The sequence below is a fragment of the Calypte anna genome, chromosome 14 (assembly GCF_003957555.1).
Source record: "Calypte anna isolate BGI_N300 chromosome 14, bCalAnn1_v1.p, whole genome shotgun sequence".
In the NCBI taxonomy this organism is placed as follows: Eukaryota; Metazoa; Chordata; class Aves; order Apodiformes; family Trochilidae; genus Calypte; species Calypte anna.
Genome location: NC_044260.1, coordinates 11,576,373 through 11,597,986, shown reverse-complemented (window position 1 = coordinate 11,597,986; position 21,614 = coordinate 11,576,373). Strand labels below are relative to the sequence as shown.

General features: G+C 42.5%; 1 protein-coding gene across 1 annotated transcript in view; it reads left to right on the top strand.

Moving 5' to 3' along the window:
- The first annotated feature begins 3,455 nt into the window (after window positions 1-3,455).
- The window catches only part of CRAMP1 (cramped chromatin regulator homolog 1), a 44,313-nt gene continuing 26,154 nt past the window's right edge, over window positions 3,456-21,614 (top strand). Inside the window, exons 1-6 of the mRNA XM_030460134.1 lie at window positions 3,456-3,488; window positions 3,916-4,268; window positions 11,101-11,294; window positions 12,945-13,098; window positions 14,676-14,759; window positions 18,293-18,341. Of these exons, the coding sequence (XP_030315994.1) occupies window positions 3,917-4,268; window positions 11,101-11,294; window positions 12,945-13,098; window positions 14,676-14,759; window positions 18,293-18,341 (833 nt within the window). The 5' untranslated portion in view covers window positions 3,456-3,488; window position 3,916. The remainder of the gene's footprint in view (window positions 3,489-3,915; window positions 4,269-11,100; window positions 11,295-12,944; window positions 13,099-14,675; window positions 14,760-18,292; window positions 18,342-21,614) is intronic.

Sequence of the window (21,614 nt, the reverse complement as noted above, 5' to 3'; positions counted from 1 at the left end):
AAAGCATTTAAGCCAACTAATGTTAACTCAAGTAACTTTAATTCCGAACATCAGTGAAAAACCTTTTTAGTCCTGCAGACAGCTTATTTAAAGAGATTTAAAAATCCACTTAGAGGTACTTACACAAATGCAACCTCTGCAAGACAAGTTGCAAAAACTCTAAGCCCTCCCGAGAGGTTTCACATTTATTTCATGTATTTTATTTGTAACTGTTATGAACCATGAAGAACTTCCTAGCAACCTGAACACCTGAGCCAGTGGGGATTTGCCCAGAGAAGCCCAGGTCCCCTCAGCCGCACACCGCCATTTTGGAGCTCCAGCTGCCCAGCAGCTGCAGCAGCCCGGCCCCTGAGGCCGTTCCGGGAGTTTTCTTTCTCCTAAGTACTGCTAAAACCAACAGATCAGCAAGAAGGGGTTGGGTCTTTGGTTGACCCCAAGCCCACACGGGTGCTCACTGCCAAGAGCCGCAGCAGTGGACGGCCCAGCCGTGTCTCAAGTGAGGTCTCACCGTGAAGAACTCGGGGTGTCGGAGGTCAAGAGGGAGAGCAGGGCAACCCCTCACGTTTCGCCGGCTCTAAAAGCGCGGGAGCAGCCTGATAGGCAGAGATGCTCCGCAGGGCGAGGGCGCGGGGACGGCCGCGGAGCAGCCCCTCATTGCTGTTATCACCTGTCTAAGCTCGTCTGAGAAGCTAAAGTGCCCGGCCAGAGAGTGACTCAAATGAAGGATAGCAAGGAACAGAGGCAGCGCCTGACCCTGAGGAGCCTCCCGGGACCGCCCAACGCCGGCGTCTCCAGCCCGGCTGGACCAGGGGACTCGTTACCGCCTCGAGGGCAATAAATAAACCGCTGCATGCAAATCGCCAGCCCGCTGACCAATGGGAGCCCCGGCCAGCTCCAAGGCCACAGCCCTACCGCCTTCCATTGGTTTTCCCTTCATCCAATCAGCAGCCAGCTCTCGGAATTCGCCCCGCCCTCTGACGGTCACCGGCGGCCGCCTCTTCCTCTGCGCTCCGCTGTCGTCACCCGCCCCGCGACGCGCGTTGGTTGGCCGGCTCGGGGGTAGCGGCCCCGCCTCCCTCTTGGCGCCAGCCAATGGGACGCCTTGTTTGTGGTCCTGGGGCGGGGCGTTCCGGCGCGCTCAGCTGGGCCCGCGCGCCGCGTCCTGCCCCGCCCCCGCGGCCCGGCGCAGGGTGACGAGGAAGCGGAACCACCGCGGCCGGGAGCCCAGCGCGGGGCCGGGGGCGGCGGCCGAGCCCGGGGTGCCAGGAGGCGGCGGCCGAGCCCGGGGTGCCAGGAGGCGGCGGGTCCGGACGGTGTCTTTGAGACCTTACCCGTGGGAGCCCGGTGGTGCTGCGACCGAGGCCGCCGTTTCGGAGGAGTCCGGAGGAGAGCGGGTCGTCTCCGCGGCCGGCAGCGGGGCTGCTGCCGCCAGCAAAGCTGGGCGGGCCGCTTGGGTCCGCGGTGGTCGTAGAGTGCGCCGGTCTCCTCCCGAGCTGGCGGGTCCGGGGTGCAGCCTGGGGGTGCCTGTGGCTGCGGGTGCCGGATGAGCCGAGGCAGCCGCGGGCGAGAGAGCCGGAGCGCGGAGGCTGCGCGGCGGCGTTGATGCGGCAGGTGAGACCCGGGGAGGGCGGGGGGAGCGGTGCCCAGGAGGGCTGTGCGGGACCTTGGAGGGGCGCGTCCCGGTTCTGCAGCCCAGGTGCGGCGGTGCTGGTGTCTGTGGGGGTTTCACCGCACCCTGAGGGGGGGAAGCCCCTGGTGGGAGGCAGAGGGAAGGGCCGGCGGCTGAGCGTGAAGGTCGAGAGGAGCAGAGCAGCGAGGCTGGAGTGTTCCTCTGGGAATTAAAACCCGGTGCCATGTGAAAACACAAGGAGAAAGGAAATGAAATGGGTAGACTGGGTGCAGGGCAGTGCTGGAGAGTTTCGGCAGGATGCTGAGGGGCCAAGTGCTGGGAAGTGTGGAACATGCTGGGATTTGCTGCACTGGTCCCCAAAATGTGTTTCTTTGGTATCCCCTTGACTAGTTGCTGGGGGTTGCATTGTTTAATTTGCCCTCATAAAACTAAATTTGAAATCAAGAAGTGAAGTCAGTCAACCAAGTGAAGTCTGCAAGCACAGACTGTCAGATGGAAAATCTGTGCCCTGAAAATGCTGCAATTTTTATAATGTGAAGACCAACTTTCTGTTTGTAATTAGGGACCTGTCAGGTGAATAGTTAACCAAGTTTTAATAGGAGTTTAGATTAAATCCGTTTACTGAGCATTTGCAAATAATGGAATATTGCCCAGTATAATTATGAACTGGTAGATTCAGTGGTTTAGCAGAAAATCATTACAGGTAAAAGTATTGGTTTAACAGTAGGAATACAATCTGTAAACCAATCACACAGATTCCTATGCCATGTAGTGCTGATGCATCTTGTTTATTTTTAACCTTGTTCTGGTGTCAGCCTAGCCTGTAGCAATTCCATTTTTTATTTGTGATATTCAAAATTGCCTTCTCTTGTTGGATTTTGTCTTTTCCCTTAATTGAAGTTGGACTATGGCTCCCTGGTTTGGTGATAAGGCAGCTGCATTGCAACTGCTGCTTCTTTCTGTTTTGCTGGATTTTCTTTCTTGGAAGTTGACTTCTTTTAGGTATGGTGTCATTAGTGTTCTTACAGTCTAAGAAAAAGAACAGGGTTTGGATTTTAGCAGGTAATATTATTTAATGCCTTGAGCTTTTGTCTGTGTATCTGGTGGCTTGTTGTGGAAAAAAGGGAAAAAAAAAAAAGAAAAAAACCAAGCAAAACCCCCAAAACTTTAGAGTTGAGGATTTATAAGGTTAGACACAGAGTGAGGAGGGGTCATCCCAGCGCCCGGTCCAAGTGTCAGTTTTGGAATTAAAGTTGTTTAGCAGTGTCCTATCTCAGAAGTCCAGGAGTGGCTCCCTAGGAAGTGATGCTTTAAAACTTTTTTTTGCTTGGCTGAGAGGTCACAGCATCCCCATGAGCTGGACGGGCCTCATCGAGGTGATGGGGAAAAGCTCCTGCAGATGCTTGCGGAGTTTGCTGCCCTCCAAATGTTTAGAAAAAAATATATTTCAAAAATGAAGTGGGTCACATTAATTAAAAAACAATTGAAGCAAAACACAAACGGGCTGGAAGGTGGTGGCAGAGCCGGGCAGAAGGTGGTGGCGGCGGCGGGGCCCGGGGCCGTGTCCCGGCGGGGGCCGGCGGTGACAGGCGGGGCGGAGGGGGAGGCAGGGGCTGCCCCGGGGAGCAGCGGAGAGGTGCTGGGCTCTGTCGGGGGTGGGGGCGGAGGGGGAGCTGGAAATCTCGGTAGCCTCGGCCAGTCCCAGCCCCAGAGACACACACACGCACACACAGAGGAGGAGAAGCCGCCGCCGCCGCATCTGGGAACATGAATCCCCTCTCCGCGGCAGGTCGGATCACTTCGGCTCCATGGTGAGGAGAAGGAAGAGCCCGGCTGGGCCCCAGGAGCCGCGGCATGGGTAGGATGGGGGGCGAGCAGCGGCCCGGCCCGGCCGTGCTGCTCCGCTCCGCAGGGCTCGGCGCTGCCTTTCCTCTCGGCGGCTGTCGAGCGCTTCCACACGCCCGAGTTTGGCTGGGCGATTTCTCCGCCAAAGGCGCCCCGAATCCCTTCGGGAGATTGCCGGAGGGCTGCCGGGGGAGCCCGGCTGCCTTTTGGGCCGGTTTGGGGGGGTTCCGGCAGAGCTTTCCCCCTCCCGCCCTCGGCACAGGTTGTTGGGTCGGGACAGCAAACGAAAGGGGATTTAGTAACAAACAACGGCGGCCATGTTGAGAGGAATTTCTGCAGCTAAACTTCTCCCCTCTCAGCCCAGGGATTTCTCTCCCTCTCTGGGGGGCTCCCTGGGCTGCCTTTGAGCCCCTCTCTTTTTTCTCTCTCCTCCCTAACAGGATGACAGTGAAACTGGGAGAGAGCAGCGGGGAGGAAGGGGTGAAAAAGCTGGGCAAGAGAGCAGGAGGAGATGAGGAGTCCCTGGAAGAAGAAGGGGCAGGAGGAGGAGGAGGAGAGGCAGCTCCAGGCAGCAGCAGCACAAAGAAAGATGAGAAGATTATTAACAACACCACGAACAGCAGCCCCCCACCGAACCCCAGCTTGTCGCAGGCCCCTGCCTCCCTCCAGCCCTCCCACAGCCAGGACCAGCATCATTTTCTCAGGTCCAGCGTCAGACCTCAGAGCAAGAGGCTGAAGAAGGATTCCCAGGCATCCTCTTCAGTTGGCAGCAGCACTGCTGCAAAAGGCAAAGGTACTGTACTGTGGCACCCTTAAAACATGTGGGCAATGAGGGTGCTGGAGGGGGGAGTCACCTGTGGGTTTGGGGGTTGTCATTTTCCTCCTGTAGATGCCATCTTTTGTTTGCTTTTGGGGAAGGGTTTTGGGGCTTGTTTCTCGCGGTAGCAGAATTCTTCTTTGTGTCCCAAGGCTTCAGCTTCTCTGCTGCCTGCTATGCTCTTTGGACTTGAAGAAGTGGGGGTTTTGGATGTGTTTGTGGAGAGGAAGAAATCCCCATTATTAGGGCAAACCTTTAATTCCTGCATTTCATCTCTTGTGAGTTTTAGGAAATTCCTGTGTTTTGGTCAGGAAATTAGGCTCTAGCTAGCTGCGTATTCAGGTGGCTGCACTGTGAGTCCTGTTCTTGGATAATAACAAAATAGTCACCAGGTGCTTGTTAAAAAGGGACAAAAAAGACAACACAGGAGACATTGGTGATTTTCCCCAATTATTTCCACAACTGTTTTACCTGAAGAACAATTTTGGAAATAGCTATGAAATACAAAATTAACATATTTGTTTCCAAAGTCCTGTGCATCCTGCATTACTTGTTCAGAACAGTTCAGGTGTTTTGATGTAATTTGAGTTTTGATTAAGATTTTTTTTTTTGTGTACGTCTGAATGTCTATTTGTACACACATGCTTTTTCACTTTTAACATTGGAGATAAGTATTTTATTTGTTTCAAAGCTGTTCTTTACGTGAGTAGCTTGAAGACAGCAGAGATACCTGAATATCTTGGTGCTGTTGTGTGTACTCAGCAGTTGTTACTGGGTGGCACCTGGCACTGGAGTTGAGCTGCACTTGAGACTAACAAAAGTAAGTGGAGTGTTATTTTCAGTTAATTTTCAAGAAAAACAACACAGATTTCTTCAACATTTGAAATAACAAAGTTTACTCTTTCCTGTGAAAAAATGAAATAAAACTCCACGTAGTATAAATGTGTCTCGGAGATCACCTCACCCTTTGGTCCATCACAGTGATATCCACACACTGGACAGTGAGGTAGACATTACAGTTTGGGGTAATTTTATATTACAGTAATAAAGCAGTGCAAACTGGGATATTTTAGTTACTGCCATATCCCCAAAAAAATTCCTTAGCTCAGTTTCTTGACAGTTCATATAACACACTAAAGTATTTTTTAATACCTTCGAAGATCCTCTGTAGTCGCTTAAACTTCTTAAGTGAGGAACTCCTATGTGTGATGTTGGAGGATAGGATAGAACAGAAAGGTAGACATAATTTTTCTCCCAGCTGCATTAGATCAAATAAACAGATGGAACACTCAGGAGTGTTTAACCCTGGATAATTATTTCAAAGGCTGTAAACAGTATTAAACATGAGGAGGTGTTTATATGGAATACCCATTGTCCATGGTTGAGAAGTCAAATACGTGCATTTGAAATTATCCTGTTGCTTTGAAAGTGTGAAGAAAATATATGGGTCTTTGTGCACGAGTATATTCTTTTTTGTGCATCTGTACATAAACATACATTTCCAATTTTAGAGCAGCAGAACAATTTTTAGCTATGTCTGTCGACACAACTGAAAAGCAAACTTAATTTCATTTGCAATTCAGATTTCAAAATAACCCCAGTGAAATTATATACAGAACAGAAAATAATAATTTCAGTAGTTGGTCATAGGTAGTGCTGGTAATCACTGTACCTGACTTACATTGTCAGGTTTGGGGAAACTGCTTAAATTATTGGTAGTCAGTGTAGAGTTGTGCTTTAGCTTTTTGAGTTTTAAGAGCAGCCAGAGCTCTGTCTGGACAGGTTAGATGTGAAGGCATTCAAGTCGTTTTCTCTGATAGGGTTGAGATTATAACTGTCAGATCTTGGAGGACAGAGCCACGAAGTGGGATCCTTTCTAATCTGAGTTCTTTACATTCAGGGATGCATACTAAGAGGTTCTCTAGGCTTGTCTGAATTCTCCCTAATGGAATGTCTTATGATCAGAATTTATAGAGCTTTGTGTTCTGAGTGAAGTGCCTTGCAGAGCTAGCTTCCAATAGGGAACTAATGGAAGAAGGAAGATTACTAATAAAGATAGGACTTAAATCCTTCCACTTGCTGTCCCACCAGCTTTTTCTCTCCCCCTATAAGTATAAAAACAACGAAAAGCTCGAATACACATGCTTTGGATCAGCTCTGAAAACAGCTCTGAAACAGCTTTTCCCTTTTTCAAGCAAAGGTGATTTTAACATTGGCCAGCAGGAGCATCTAGGCTATGCTTACTTGGTCCATTGAAATCAGAAACTTGTTTTAGCTGAAGTCTTTCAATGATGCTTTGTAACCCTTAACATTTTATTAAAGTGGTCCTGCTCTTAGATCTGTGTATTTTAAAGTGAACACTTTTTCAAAGGCTCATAAGGAGTATAATCAATAAACCTAATTTCTTTCAAATTGTAGTTAGTCAGCAGTCATTGGCTTGTTCTAGTCATGTCTTAAAACAATTCTGAAACTTGTATTTTTTGTCCTATCTGTTGCACATCCTTTTTTACTTTTAAGATTTGTGCTTTTAGGGTGCTTCATTGTAGTAGTTGATTTATTGATAAAGTAAACTTTACAGTAAACTTTAGGAAGAGTTTGCCCACTCAGCAGCTACTGACTTTTGAACTTTACCATGGTTTAGGGAAGATTCTTAGAAATAATTCTTGACTCCTTCCTAGTAGAATGTATAAACCTATTCTTAGCTTCCCCTGAAGTGATCTTTAATTGTATCTTTGGATGCGGTTTCTTGCCTTGGTGAACTGAGTTGCACTTTGGAGTTTAGGGCAAAATGGCATGGAAAGAAGCATTGTAAAATAAAGCTTTACAACTTTTCCACTTCAAACAGCCATTCCATTTCAAATTGCCAGGAGGTTTATCAAATTTCCTGCACAAATCCCCAAATCTGCATTTTTAAACAATTATTATTATTTGTTTCAAATGTTTGACTTCTTTTGTATTTTCAAGTTCACATTCTACACCTCAACCAAATACCTTTTGAAGTATGAAGGATTGGAAGCATGTCTTAAACTTGCCTGAAATCAGAGGAGAAACTTGAAGGAGCAGTTTATTATAAGAAATCAAAAGCAGGGAGGTTGATTGAGGGAGAGGGAAAAGACCAACAAAGGTTGCTGAAAAAGGATTTCTGAGAGCTTACTTCTCAAATATAAATATGCCATGTGGTAGCTGAAGACAGTTTAAGGTGTGCTTTGGGTTCTTCTTCCCTGAAGTGAGAGTGGTTTAAGTATGCATGTGTATGTTGTGACCATGATGGGAGAAGCAAATCCAGAATACATTGCCATCGTGTGCTGTAGATTTTGTTTGAACTAAAGCAGTGTGTTCCTATTTACATGCTTTTGTCTTCTTTTTTGAATGCAGAGTGAAGTTAGGAGGAAATAGCAACAAAGTATAATGATGATAAGCTGAATCTTATAAGTGTCTTTCATGCTGTTGCTCTAGATTTAGTCATAAAATGTGTAGAATGGACCAAATCATGATTTATGTTTGTCTTGCAGTAATAAGTAGCTCTTTCTGGAAAAAAGAATTACTGTTACATACCAAGATACCTGATCTATGTACTTAGAGTATGATTTTCCAAATTAGTATGCTACAGAGTGTATTATAACCTTCAGTTGGAATATCAGTCCTCCAGCATGAGGCATGAATGACTGTTAAAAAGTACTGGCACAGTCCCTTGTTCTAATATTCTTAATTCTGTCCGTCTTGTTTACACTTGGTACTTCTCCTTCCATCCTACCCTGGCGTGCTTTCATCAATTCTTTGCCCTCGTAGAATCCTGGAAAGAAGAAATGTTGTGGAGGAAGTTTTCTAGCATATTACAAGTTGGCATTCACATCCTGCACTATGGAGCAAGTTTAGTGTTGACACTCTGCATTTGGCCTGTGGCGTGCAGGAATCTCTGAAAGTTCCATCTCATTTGTAAAGGTGCTTCCTGATACATGTTCCACCTACAGTTGAGTGATGACTCTGAAGAAGTTGAGATTTTGCAAGCTAAGCCTGCACAACACCTATAAGACAGCCACGTGGTGTGTTGAGATACAGAGGTGTAGTGGGGATTAACTCTGTTGAGGTCCTGCTTCTGTGGATGTGGGATCCATCACAGAAGGTACAAATCTGCTGGTATGTAAGAGCTGCCAGTAGAAAACTGAAAATAAATGCTCAGATGTTGTGTAGAGCCTGGAAGGAAGAACATGTTGTGGCTGTAGCCGTGGTCTGATACTGAGACAGTGACTCAGTTATTTGGTAGATGCAGTGTTCCATTGTTGCTGTCATACCAGATTTTTAAGCTGTGGTCTTTAAATCTGTATGCGTGTGTTTTTGCAAGGAGTGTGTGTTCTGCTTATAACTGCAAAGAAGGCATCTTCTTCTACAGCAAATGTAGTTTAAGTTGATGTTATGCCAGTCACAGAAATTAAGTTCTAATTATGGGGCATGTAGATGGGTAAAGAGTACAGGATGAAAAGAATAAGGAAGTTTCTCTGGAACATTGGTGTTCTGATCTGTGATGTTGTTGGCTGTTAAAGTTCAAATAGAAGTCACAGAAACCCAATGTCTTTGCAAAACTGCGGGCTAAAAGCTGAGTGAAAATGCTGAGAACTCACACCTATAAACTTGTTGCTTTGTACCTCGTATGCAGATGCTGGTGCTCCACTGCATCCTGGAGTGAAGGGAAGGAATTACTGTAGCTGTAATTATGTGGATGTCCAGTCCAGTGGCTGGGTGATCCAGGACAAGCAGAGTGAGAATGGCTGGATTGCCTTTGTCTTCAGTGATCTGCTTTTATAAATGGTTTTACTTAGAAGGAGCACCTAAGCAGATTGGAGAGCAAACCCACTTTCTCTCTTCAGCAGTAGTGGTATGGCTGGCCTCAATGGACTGTTTGGTTTCAATGCATTGCTTAAGTTTTAAATAATCTGTTGCTGGCTCATCATCTGTCATTAGTGAGGGGAGGAGAACTTGTTAGCTGTTTTGTAAGTTACAAGAATCTCATACAGTCAGATTAAAAGAATGAATTTATAGGGTGTAATTTAATGATGTACGATTATTCTTAGTTTTGCCTTTTATCCTGAATTGGTTTTTATTGCCAGTGTTTTAGAAGATGCTGCATTCCATTGCCATACTGAGATCCAGCAAACTCTGACTGTGGTATCCCCGTGACAAATACTACCATGTGCAGCAGTGAGAAAGCTTATGCAAAGGGATAATAGAGCAAACTCCTTTATTTCCAGAAGAACTAAATGGCATAGAAGAGATCTGTGGAGGTGACAGGATGTTAAAATTTTTAGATCTTCATTTACAATACTCTAAACAGTTGTCTGGATAGTAATTTGTGTTTAAAACAAGAAAGACTGATAGAATTCCCAGGACTAGTTTGTCTTGTAGAGTAATGAGTATATTTAAAGGAAGAGAGGACACTTCTGAGCTACCTATCCCTAGCAGAAGTTGAATCAGTGGAGACCTTAGTGTGTCCTCAGTAGGGCTCTTCATTTCATCTTTTATGTGCATCTAGGAGGAATTCTTCTGGTCTTCATACTCTTGATAGAATTTAAAATCCTCACTAATACTTTTGCTTCTTAATCTTTTGAATAACAAAAACTTCCTGGACACCAAGTGTACTGTATAGTCTTTAGAAAATCCTCTATAAGATCTGAAATTCGGGCAGATGATTTTAGGTTTTTACATATTTGAGTATATATACAGTGATGTAAAAACCAGAAACCCAAGCAAAAAACCAATCAACAAATCCCTGCATTTATAGCTCCTCTAAATGATTTCTCAGAAAGTTGGAGGTCTGTGATCAGAATAGTAACCCTGGAATAGAATCCTGTAGCTGTCCTTTGATAAAGAAAGTCTTTTGCTATGAGAGCCAGTAGCAACAGCACTGTTGTAGGTAGAGATCAAGGACTGATGTGCTTGAATTTCACTTTGTTGACCAAAGGTTTTAATATTTAAGATCCAGATTTCTTTACCATGTAACTTGTGATATTTCAGTCTCCCATTTGTAGAATAAAGAAGTGATTTTGTGCTTGAGAATTACTGGTTTTATTCTCAGCCATCAAATAAATGCTCAAGTTTTCCTGATCGCTTCATTTTTTAAAAGGATTTATCTTGACAGTACTGGAATTTTTAAACTTTCAGTTATTTTATCAGTGGCTGATGAAGGCTTTAGGAAACAGAGAAGCTGTTTGTTTCAGAATTTGTTTTGACATCTTTGGGATACCTTGAATTATCCTAGATGAACTAGGTGACAGAGATGGTGCTTTCTTTACTGAGGGTCAGATTTTTAAGAGTGCTCATCCCAGAGTCCTTTTGTTACCACTGCTGTTTCAGTGGGATCAAGACCAAAGACAAGGATATGAAATTACCTGTATTTTCTCATGGTCATTGGTTTGCTTTATTGGTCACATCAGTGTTCAGCAATGCTCAGCAGTTCTCCTCAACTAGAAAGGAGCAGCTGCAGAGTACACTGGTGTGTAAGTGTCAGAGAGTGGGTTGCTTTGCTAGGTTCTTGCTAATCTATCTTACTTCTGGAAATATAAAATTAAGCCATTGAAACATTCCCCTTGTTTTATGCTCTTTGAAATGTTATTTCTTTAAAGAAAAACAAAATGGAAAAAGAAACAAAACAAAAATTTATTTGCCCATTGTATTTCAGGTGAAATATCTTGGAAAAAAAATGATGTAAATGGAAGTGCTGAAGGACAAAGTTCTGGGTTCCTTGTCTCTATTCATGAATCCTCCTGTTGGTGTAATACTCACTCTGGTCATGTTGTTTTGTTTTTTTTTACAGCAGCAGATAATGGAGGGACTGCATCTGGTGGCACATCAGGAATTCCTCCCAGCAATCCTGCTGGGAATTCCAAGTCAGCAGCAAGGAACCTGGGCTCTTCATCTGGAGAGAAAGAGGAAGGAAAAAAGGTCAGACGGCAGTGGGAGTCATGGAGCACCGAGGACAAAAATACCTTCTTCGAGGGACTGTATGAGGTACATGGACACAAAAACTGCAAGCTTAGGTGGTTTTGTTTAGTATCTGAGTAGTCTTGAAGAAGGTTGATTCAGTTGAGATTTGCAGAAGCAAAAATCATATGTACACCATGCATAGCACACATATGTGTTTGTCTATGCGTGTGTGACTATCCAGGTTACTATAAACCAGCTGTTGATCAGAGGCACATTTCAAAAAGTGTCAAGCTTTTCTGTGTTTTGAAATATACAGGAAATATTTGTGAGTGGTGTTTATGGGCATTTATAATAGTTTCAGTTATTTTTCAGTTCTGGTTTTGTTTCAAATATGAAATAAATAAGTAATGTCCCCAGCTCAACTTTCAAAAGCAACACATGCTGTAATATTAGCAAGCAAGAAAGTATGTTCTATTCTACTAAGATTTGTAGATGCTTTGTTTAGTCTTTGACCATGAAAAGGTTTGAGTCATTTCAGTACCAGGACTGATAGGCAAAGAGAGACAAAAGACCATCTTTTATCTCGTATGATGCATATGATGTATTCCTCTTATTCAGTGCTTGTGTTTATTTTAAGAGCAGTTCTGTTATGAAAACACATACTAAAGGTGAAAACAAAGAAGTGATGGTGGGTTTTCTTTTCTTTGTATGTGTGCATCTTTTTAGAAGTGTTTTTTAATAGTAGGTGTGATTCACATACATATATTGTAGACAAAATGAACACTTAAAGACTGTTTTCTTTTTTAAAACCTCTCTGACGTGGTATTCCTGGCAATCATATAATCTTTAACTCACTTCTTCACTCAAAGAAAACATTTTGGGGTTTGTTTGATTTTGGTTTTTATTTTGTTTGGTTTTTTGAATGCTGAGGAAAAAGTTCAAAAGTTTGCTCTAAGTTGGATTGGAACTCTGTTCTCCCAATTCTATTCATTTTGAGTCACTACTTTTTTCACACTTTGTCTTTAAATCAGTTCCAACCTTTTTTGAATATTAAGAAGTTTTGTGATAGCAGGAATTCAAGGATAATGGATATAAAATTAAATTTTTGTCTTTTGAACTCCAAGGGTTTTGTAGGAATTAACTAGTTTTAAGGGTATGCTTAGTTGTCTCATTCTTATTTTTACCCTGAGAACAAACTTCTGAGTGACCTGCATATGTCCTTTTTGTATGATGTGTTTTTGGGTTGGTTTGGTTTTTTTTTAGATATAGTATTTTCCTTTATTATTTGAAGCTCAAGTTTTGTACTCCTAATAACTGGAATGTGAAATTTACTGGAAATAAGTATAGTCTCACCCTATTCAGAAATGAAGGTAGGAGAAAGTGCAGAGGATAGAAAGCTATTTGAGTGAGAAAGTATTTTCAGTTCTGCTTATTAGCACATTAATGACTACAGGTTTTTTTCAAAGAAAGTTTCCTAGCAACTTAGTTTTTATTTTGAAACATTTCAAGAAGTAGGAAAGTACTTTATTTTGCATCAGTGATATGTTTTATATAAAAAATAAAGGAATCCAGTGTTACTCTTTTGCTGTTGACTTCTGATGCCCAAGGATTTTGTTTAGGACCATTGAAATCTAATTTCCTACAAAGAATCCCAAAGTCCCTCATGTCATTTGAGTTGTCTTTATGACAAGATGAAAGCATTGAGTCTTTGGATGTGTTTTATTGATTCTTTAGCATGGGAAGGACTTTGAAGCTATCCAGAACAACATTGCCTTGAAGTACAAGAAGAAAGGCAAGCCAGCAAGCATGGTGAAGAACAAGGAACAGGTCCGCCATTTCTACTACCGCACCTGGCACAAGATCTCAAAGTACATTGACTTTGATAATGGTTAGTATGGGGTGAAATGGGCTGAGTCCAGAGCTCAGTCTCCTGAGGGTTGGAGTCCTGCCTCTTAATGCCATCACAGATGGTAGGAATGGTGAGGATGAGAAAATAAATAGAGTAGGGTGTCTGGAGACATGCCTCATTTTTATTAGTGTGGCCGTGTTAAGACTTAGGGTTTCTGAAAAATGTTTCTCAAAAACTGGTATGGGTATGACTGCTTTTCATCACATCATCATAAATGCTGAGCCCTGCAATTAATACTGAGGAAAAGCCAGGTTCCAGATGTTTTTCTATTCTCAGGAGCACACCTTTTGAGGGCAGCTACCTAAATATTAGTCAGGCATGACTTCTCCAAGCAAATTAACTCCAGCACTGCTTTGCACTTCTGTGGGGAAGGCAGAAATAAATATTCTGATCAAGTGTAAATGGTGAAAGGTATCATAACAGAGCATGCAGATCAGTAGGAACAGTTTCCATAGAGTGCAAGAAGCTCTTGATCCCCAGGTGTAAAAAATCAAGCAAATTAAGCAAGGGACTGGCATCAAACTCATGACCATCCTCAGAACATGAGTATATGTAAGTCTATGACACCTGATGTCACACACCCCAGAGTCCTGAGGGAATCACCTGAATGAAGTTGCCAAGCTGCTCTCAATACTTGGAAAAGTCATGGCAGTCAGGTGATGTCCTTGGTGAGTGGAAAAAGGGAAACATTTGTCCATTTTTACAAAGGGTAGAAAAAAGGTACTCCACCTGGGTCTGGGTAATCCCCAGTTTCAATGCAGACTGAGGGATGAAGGGGCTGAGAGCACCTCTGTGGGGAAGGACTTGGGGGTCCTGGTGGATGAAAAGCTGGACAGGAGCCAGCAGTGTGAGCTCCCAGCCCAACTGCGTCCTGTGCTGTTTTTTCAGAGTGAACAGATTTTACTGAAACCCTGTTCTTTTGACTTTTTTAAGGTAGGAAGAATGTCAGAGTTCTCCTGTTAGCTTGTTGATGAAGTACAAGATCTCCAGCGCTTTCCTGTCCTTCTGATGCTATATTCTAAGTTGCATCAATTGTGGCAGTTTCATGGTGATTGCATTTTGTGGTTTTCAAACAACTCGATTTAACAGCAGCAGAAGTATAGGTAGTAAATTCATCTGTACAATCTGTGGCCAGAGCCTCTCAAGATGAAAATAACTGAGAAATGGATGTGACTACAAAAAAGCTGAAGGAGTGCAAAGACAGTGGATGATATTGTCTCTTTATGAAACTGTTTTGTCAGTTCCTGTGATAAGGTTATCCAAAGTAGGGCTTACACATCTGAAACTCCTGCCATAAAGGTGTCTTTTTGAGTTCCTTTTGAAAAACAAGACAGTGATTTAAGGTGACATAAGGTGTTTGTATTTGTTTAAAAACAAATGTGGTGGATCTGTCTCATGGAAGTTTTTCTTGAAGCAGTACTTGGTCTTGCCTTTGTTTGTCTCATTGTTGAAAATGCACATGATCTCATTTTCAGTGTTGAAATGAATGTCTGCAATGGAGCTGTGTGTGAATGTTTGCAGTCTGCATCTCACTTAACACCTTTTCTGCTTTCCAGTGTTTTCTCAAGGGCTGAAAAAATCCTCCCTGGAGCTTTATGGCTTAATCTGCTATGGGGAACTAAGGAAAAAGATTGGGGGATGTGAGTATGAATCATTTGAAATTATTTATAAATGGTAGAACCATGAGTGTCTGTACTTGAAGTTGTCAGTGTCCAGTGCAGTTTCACTTTTGAGTTTTTCAGAATCTGTGTCCATTGTATTCAATTAGAGTAATTTGTGATACTGGTGTTTTTACTAACTGTATTTTTATTTTTAAAAACATCCTTAGTCTGTTGCATCAGTCCCCTTTTTGTTTGACAGGTTTCTTTAGTTTTTGTTATCTGTGGAATGCACTGCACATAATACCTGCAGATAACAGGTGAATGTATGGAAGACTTAGATTATCTGTCTGTGTTTTTGATCTTCAAAACTAAGCAACTAAGCACATAATTTGTATCATTTGCACACAAATTTACTTATGCTTGTGCAGCCAAATTATGGGATGGTACGTTTCTCTAATTCAGTCCCTAAATCTTTATTTATTGAACCCTGAAGATGGAAAAGCATGGCAAATCCTAATCAGAAATAGCAACTTTACTGGCTAATCCTGGAGGTTTGTTTTGTCCCTAAGGGTGAGCGTAAGCAGATGAGGATGCCATACCAATGCTCCTCCATTTTCTGGAAGTTTAACTGTATTAGCAAGATCTCTAAGCTTAGGTTTCATACCATGTTCATAGAATCACAGAATGGGTTGGGTTGGAAGGGACCTTTAAAGCTCATCTAGTCCAACCCTCCTGCAGTGAGCAGGAACATGTTCAACCAGATCAGAGTGCTCAGACCCCCATCCAACCTGGCTTGGAATGTTTCCTGGGATGGAGCTTCTACCACCCCTCTGAGCAACCTGGGCCAGTGTTTCACCACCCTCAGTATAAAATTTTCTTATAACTAGTCAATTTCTCCCCTCTCTCAGTTGAAGACCATTAACCCCTGTTGCTACAGGCCCTGCCAAACAGTCTGTCCTCTTTTTTTTTTATAAGCCCTTTTTAAGTAGTGCAGATTGTTGAGGGAAGGGTTGTACATGTTGTCTACCTAGACTTCAGTGAAGCCTTTGACACCATCTTCTACAGCATTCTCCCAGAGGAGCTGTTGGCTGATGGAATAGGCAAATGCACTCTTCACTGGTTAAAAACTGGCTGAATGGCCAGGCCCAGAGACTTGTGCTAAAAGGACTGAAATCCAGTTAATGGCTGGTCCCCCAGGGCTTGGGTTTGGGGCTGGTCCTGTTCGATATCTTTATTAACAATCTAGATGAGGGGATTGAGTGCTTCCTCATCAACTTTGCAGAATTTGGGTAGGAGTTTTGATCTGCTTGAGGGTAGGTGGGCTCTGCAGGGGGACCTGGACAGGCTGGATCAGTGTCCCAAGGCCAGTAATATGAGGTTTAAGGAGGCCAAGAACCAGGTCCTGAATTTTGGTCTCAACAACCCCAGACAACACTACAGGCTTGGGGAAGAGTGGGTGGAAAGCTGACAGGCAGGAAAGGACCTGCGGGCGGTGGTCAACACCCAGCTGAATATGAGCCAGCAGTGTGCCCAGGTGGCCAAGTAGTCCACCAGCATCCTGGGTTGTATCAGGAATGGTGTGGTCAGCAGGAGAAGGGCAGTGATGGTGCCCCTGTGCTCAGCATTGGTGAGACCTCACCTCAAGAGCTGTGTGCAGTTCTGGGCCCCTCACTACAAGAATTGAGGTGCTGGAACGTGTCCAGAGAAGAGCAACCAAGCTGGCGAAGGGTCTGGAGAACAAGCCCCATGAGGAGAGGCTGAGGAATGTTTAGTTTGGAGAAGAGGAGGCTGAGGCCAGACCTTAACATTCTCTATAACCTCCTGAAAAGAAGTTCTAGGGAGGTGGGTGCTGGCCTCTTCTCTGAAGTAAATAACTGTGGGACTGGAGGAAATGGCCTGAAGTTCCACCAGAGGAGGTTTAGACTAGATATGAGGAAGAATTTCTTTGCTGAGAGTAGACAGGCCCTGGCACAGGCTGCCCTGGAGTCACCGTCCTTGAAGGTGTTCAGAAACATGGATATGTGGCACATCAGCAGAGGGACAGAATGCCCTCCCTCAGCTGCTGGTCACACTGCAGCCCAGAACATGGTTTGTGTTGTCTTCATGGCTTCCAGAGCAGAGAGCACTCTGACATGGCCCATGTGGAAAGTGGGCAGAGGAACGTGCACTGCCTGTGCACATAAACCTGTGTATTTTAATTTGTTTGTAAGCTTTTTGTGGAGTCAGTGTTCTATCAGAGTGCATCCTCTACCTGGTTTGTTTATTTGTGAGATGAGGAAAATCATCATAATGCTTTCACTTCTCTGTAAAGCCATAGTAGTTGTAAAGTGAAAAAGACAAGAAAGCTTTAATGAGTGTACATGTACAATTCCTAATAGAATTGTGGTATTTTGGAAGATTTTTTTAAAAATTGCTGTATCACTTCCTCACCCCAATTTCTATTCTAAAGCGTCCTGAACAAGGCTGCAGTCAATGTTCATACTGCTTTCATTATGTTTGTTCAGAGATCTCCAGTGTGTTAATTCCTCTTGGAGAAGCAATTTTGAACTACTTCATGACAGAGGAGGTGCAGAGGCAAGACAGATTGCATTGTCAGTAGAAATCAGTATTGGGTTTTTTATATGTATCAATGTTTTGTCTTAAAAGCATCAACAGATTCTCCATGTTCTGACTGGGAATAAGGTTTCACATAGTCACCATGGCAATGCATGCATGCTCTGTGCTTCTGGCTTTTTATAACTTTGGTTACTTGTTTTACTCACTGACACTTGGAAAATTCTGGTCTTCAAGACCAAATGGACTTAAGCTGCAAGCCTCTACAGTTTATAAGAGGTCTGCTCTGCAGCTGGTGAAAGCTTTTTTTCTCTCTCTCTCACTCTCTTACTCTGTGCTTTTTTTATTTTTGGTTTGTTTTTTTTTTTCCCCCTTGTCTTGTGGTATTTACCCAGTCCTGTCTTCTCAGAAATGGAAATGACTTAGGTAGAGCTATTGAGACACAAAAGGATGTCGGGAATACTTTCATCATTTCCAGAGGGAGGTTAATTGTCCAATAAATAGATCTGGGTCTAACTATCATAGGGAATATAAACCAAGTTAACATAATGTCCGTTTCAAAGTGTGTTGTATAATGCACATCAGAAAAGTCTGGGTTACTATGTGAACTTGATTATTTTTATTTAGTTTTTTTGTTGCATTCAGCACTGTGAGGGTTTGATGCTGTTTTGTTACACTGTGCTGCCTTAGCAACAGAGATTGAGCAGGAAGATGAGGAAGCTTTTGTTTTTAATACCACAGTGTCACATAAATGGCCAGCAACCCAAGGTGACTGCAGCACCTAAACTGGAGTCATTTAGTCCATGAATAAAATGTAATTTTCCTGGCAAGGAATATGTAAATCTTGCACAAAATGAATAGAGAACTTTTCAGACAGGGTATATTATTGGACACTTATGCACATTAATCCTATGTGAGCATAAAATGTAATAGCTTTGAAAAACAAACGGGACACAAAAAAGGTCATGACTACATGGCTTTGAATTCTAATTCACTGTGTTATCCCATTTCATGTAAAGGTATGGATGACAAGAATGCAGCTAAACTCAATGAGCTCATTCAGGCTGGGTAAGTAAGAACTTATTCCTGAAATTCTTATAACTGGGTGGTTGAGCAGCTTGATTGTTGAATTGGTATCCAGAGTCTAGGGGGCATTTCTTGCTTATTTAGAGCTACAGTTTGACATTTTCCATTCTTAGTTTGTTTTGTATGGATTTTTTTTTTCTCTGTTTCCATGAAGCCATTAATTGTTAATAGTAGGAAGCAATGGGTGAAGTTTAAGAATGCCATGAAATGAGAATTCTCAACAGAACTTACAGCATTATCACTGTTGATTCACTACAGGGAACATAGTTCATCTCCTATCAGTTCTGCCAGCAGGTGATCATCTGTCCTGAATTTCAGACCTGAAACCACACTTCCAGTACACCCTAAACCTCAGCCCTCCAGTCACTTCTTGACTTGGAGAAAGACTTTTCTACTTAACTTTCAGAACAAGTATTTTCTTTCAGTTCAAGGAAAAAAATATTGGATTTGAAGGTTCAGTCTTGGCAGTGTACTTCTAGAACATAGGAGGGGTTAGAAATTGCTGTGTTATTAGAAATTAGGGAATACCTTAACTGTGTAAGTAGAAAACTCTTCTGGAATTCAGGTTATGGAATTGTACAGTCAAGGAGTGTGGTCATTAAAACTTTGTTTCAAATTGTATCAGGCATTTGTTTGTCCTAATCCTGTTATTACAAGCAATATAAAAATAGTATTATTTTCTGTCTGTTGCAGATATCCCACTTTTGGCTCTTGTGCTTTTAGGGTGCTTTATTGTAGCAAACAAACGATTGATAAAGTAAATCTTAATGTAAACAGTGTCCCCACTCAGCAACTACTGACTTTTTGACTTTACCTTACATAAAACAGATACTTCTTGTTGTGCCTTTCTGCTGTTCATAATCTTGAGTTTCTGAATGTGTCCATACAGTTTATTAACCTTTATCTCCAGGGATAATGCCCTTTGTACAGTGCACTGTTGTGTTGCAGGTGTTGAGTGAGGTTGTTGATGAAATCACTCGTTCATTCTTTTGTTAACTGTGAATTTTGAAATTAGGAAAGAAATTGCCCCTTGGTTTGAGTTTTGTACAGTTAAGAAAATCCTAGTGGTAAGGTTTTTCATCTAGCAAAATGACTCAAAAAGTAAACTACTTTGAATTGGAGTTATCAGTTAAAATGGGTCTGGGATGAGCCTTTTTTTCCCTAGTGTCCTGAATTTCTCTGGAGTTCAAGATGTAGTCAGTTGTTTGGTCTCTGTTGTTCTGGAGAGCCTTTCTAACACTGTGTCATCCAAATAAACTGAACCATAATAAACAAGACTGACTTTTAGCAAGCTGTAGTATCAGGCTGGCATTTTGCATGCTAAAGGCCTTAATTCTTCTAATTAATTGTTAATGAGAGTTAATTATTTGTATGAAGTCTTGGTCTTTATAAAAGCCAGTCATATAAAAAAGTACTTTGAAAACAGGAGTCTGTGCCTTTGAAAGCATTGCTACTAATCCTCTAGCCAAAAACTAGTGTGTACAAAATCTTAACATTCTTAGATCTGATGATCTTCTCCTGAAGTAACCTGATAAGAAAGGTCCAGAGAGGCTAAGAGTGTCAGGAGCTACCTGACCATTTATTTGCAGGACCACTCTAAACCCTGGAGTTAGACATTCTGATTCAGTGCTACACATCACCTCTGGCTTTCTATAATAATGGTGGTTGGAAAAAAACCATAAATCTACCCTGTGAGGTTCTCATAATAAAACTCTTTAAAATCATCCCAGCTGAGCTTATAAACCAGGTCACAGATTTAAATAGCTTCTTAAAACAAAATCAACAGGTTGTTTCAAGTAATGGCAGAATCTTTGTGTGTTATATCCTTGTCTGGCCATTCACTGCCATGTGTTTCTGTACTTGTCTTATCAGTGCCATGTAGAATCAGGCCAGATGTAGCCTTAGCTACAGCTGTAGCTGAAGGAATCAGGGATCTTTAAGGAAGTAGATCAAAGTTTAGATATTTATAAATGCAGGGGGAAGACAGCAACTGTTCTGTCAACTTCTCTAACTGGTCTGAGTAGTTCAGTGTATTTGTGTCAACATTGGCCCACACAAGCTGCTTAAAGGAGTTTTCAGAACCACAGAGCAGGACAGCAATGAAATGAAATGAAACTCCCTTAGAAATGACAGGGAATTTGAATCACTTTTTGCTCGTTCTTTTGTTTCTTGCTATGTATATCCTAACACACAATTAAAAACAAACAAACAAACCCCAAAACACCTAACCTAACAACTAAGATTTATGGCAGAACTGATCAGAAATCTCGTTAAAGTAACTTAAACCACAGTTTGTTCACTTCATTTTTAGATGTGAAACATTTTTTATTTCATTTTGATTCTTGCAGCAGTCCTTGCATTTGGTGGAAAGCTACATTTGAGGAAATACAAATATTTTCTGAATGTCTTCATAAATCTGTAGGATTTGTGGATGAGTTTAAAAAAACCACAACACATAATTTAAAAAATACTGTAAATGGACAACAGTTAAAGGACAAAACTTAGTCTGTCTTTAGTTAATTGTGGTTTTGACCTCCAGCTTGAGAGGTTTTAATATCCCAAGGAAGAACCATTAAGGACAGAAAGTTTAAACAGGTGTTGATGGATCTGTCTGGTTCATTTCCTGGGTGTGTTTTGTGTGGAGTTTGTGTGATCCTTCATTGCCTTTGATTTCCTTGTAGAAGCTGTCTGGCAGGCTGAGGGGGAATTTGTAACTCCCTAAAAATCTTCATAGTAAAACAGCAGTTCATCCTGAAAAACTTCATATACAAAAGTGACCTTTTTAAGTAGGCAGAATATGCACTTGTGTCAAGCTATACCAGTACTTGTTGATGCATATTCAGCAGAACATTTTTCTGTACATGGAAGCATTTGGTGGGTGTTTTGTTTTGTGGCTTTTCCCCCCCCTCCCCATCTGCCTTTTAAGCCCAGATACAAATGCAGCCTGGAGCTTAGGATGCTGATTCCTGGCTCATTGGTGAGCAGCTCTGGGGTGGTAACAGATAGTGGGTATCTGCAACCCAAGGTGCAGCTAAGCAGGTGGTAGACAAATTGGTCAGGAACAACTGCTAGGAAGCCTGACTCAATAATAAATGCTTTATGACCAGCTAGTTAGGCTCTTTAAGAGAAATGGAAAATATGAAAAATAACAAGCAGTGCTTTTCTTCATCTATATTTTTCTTGATCAGATTAGCTCAGCTGTTCCAGGTGGATCAAACAGCCTTTGGAGCATTCAGGCCCTTCTTTGTCACCTTC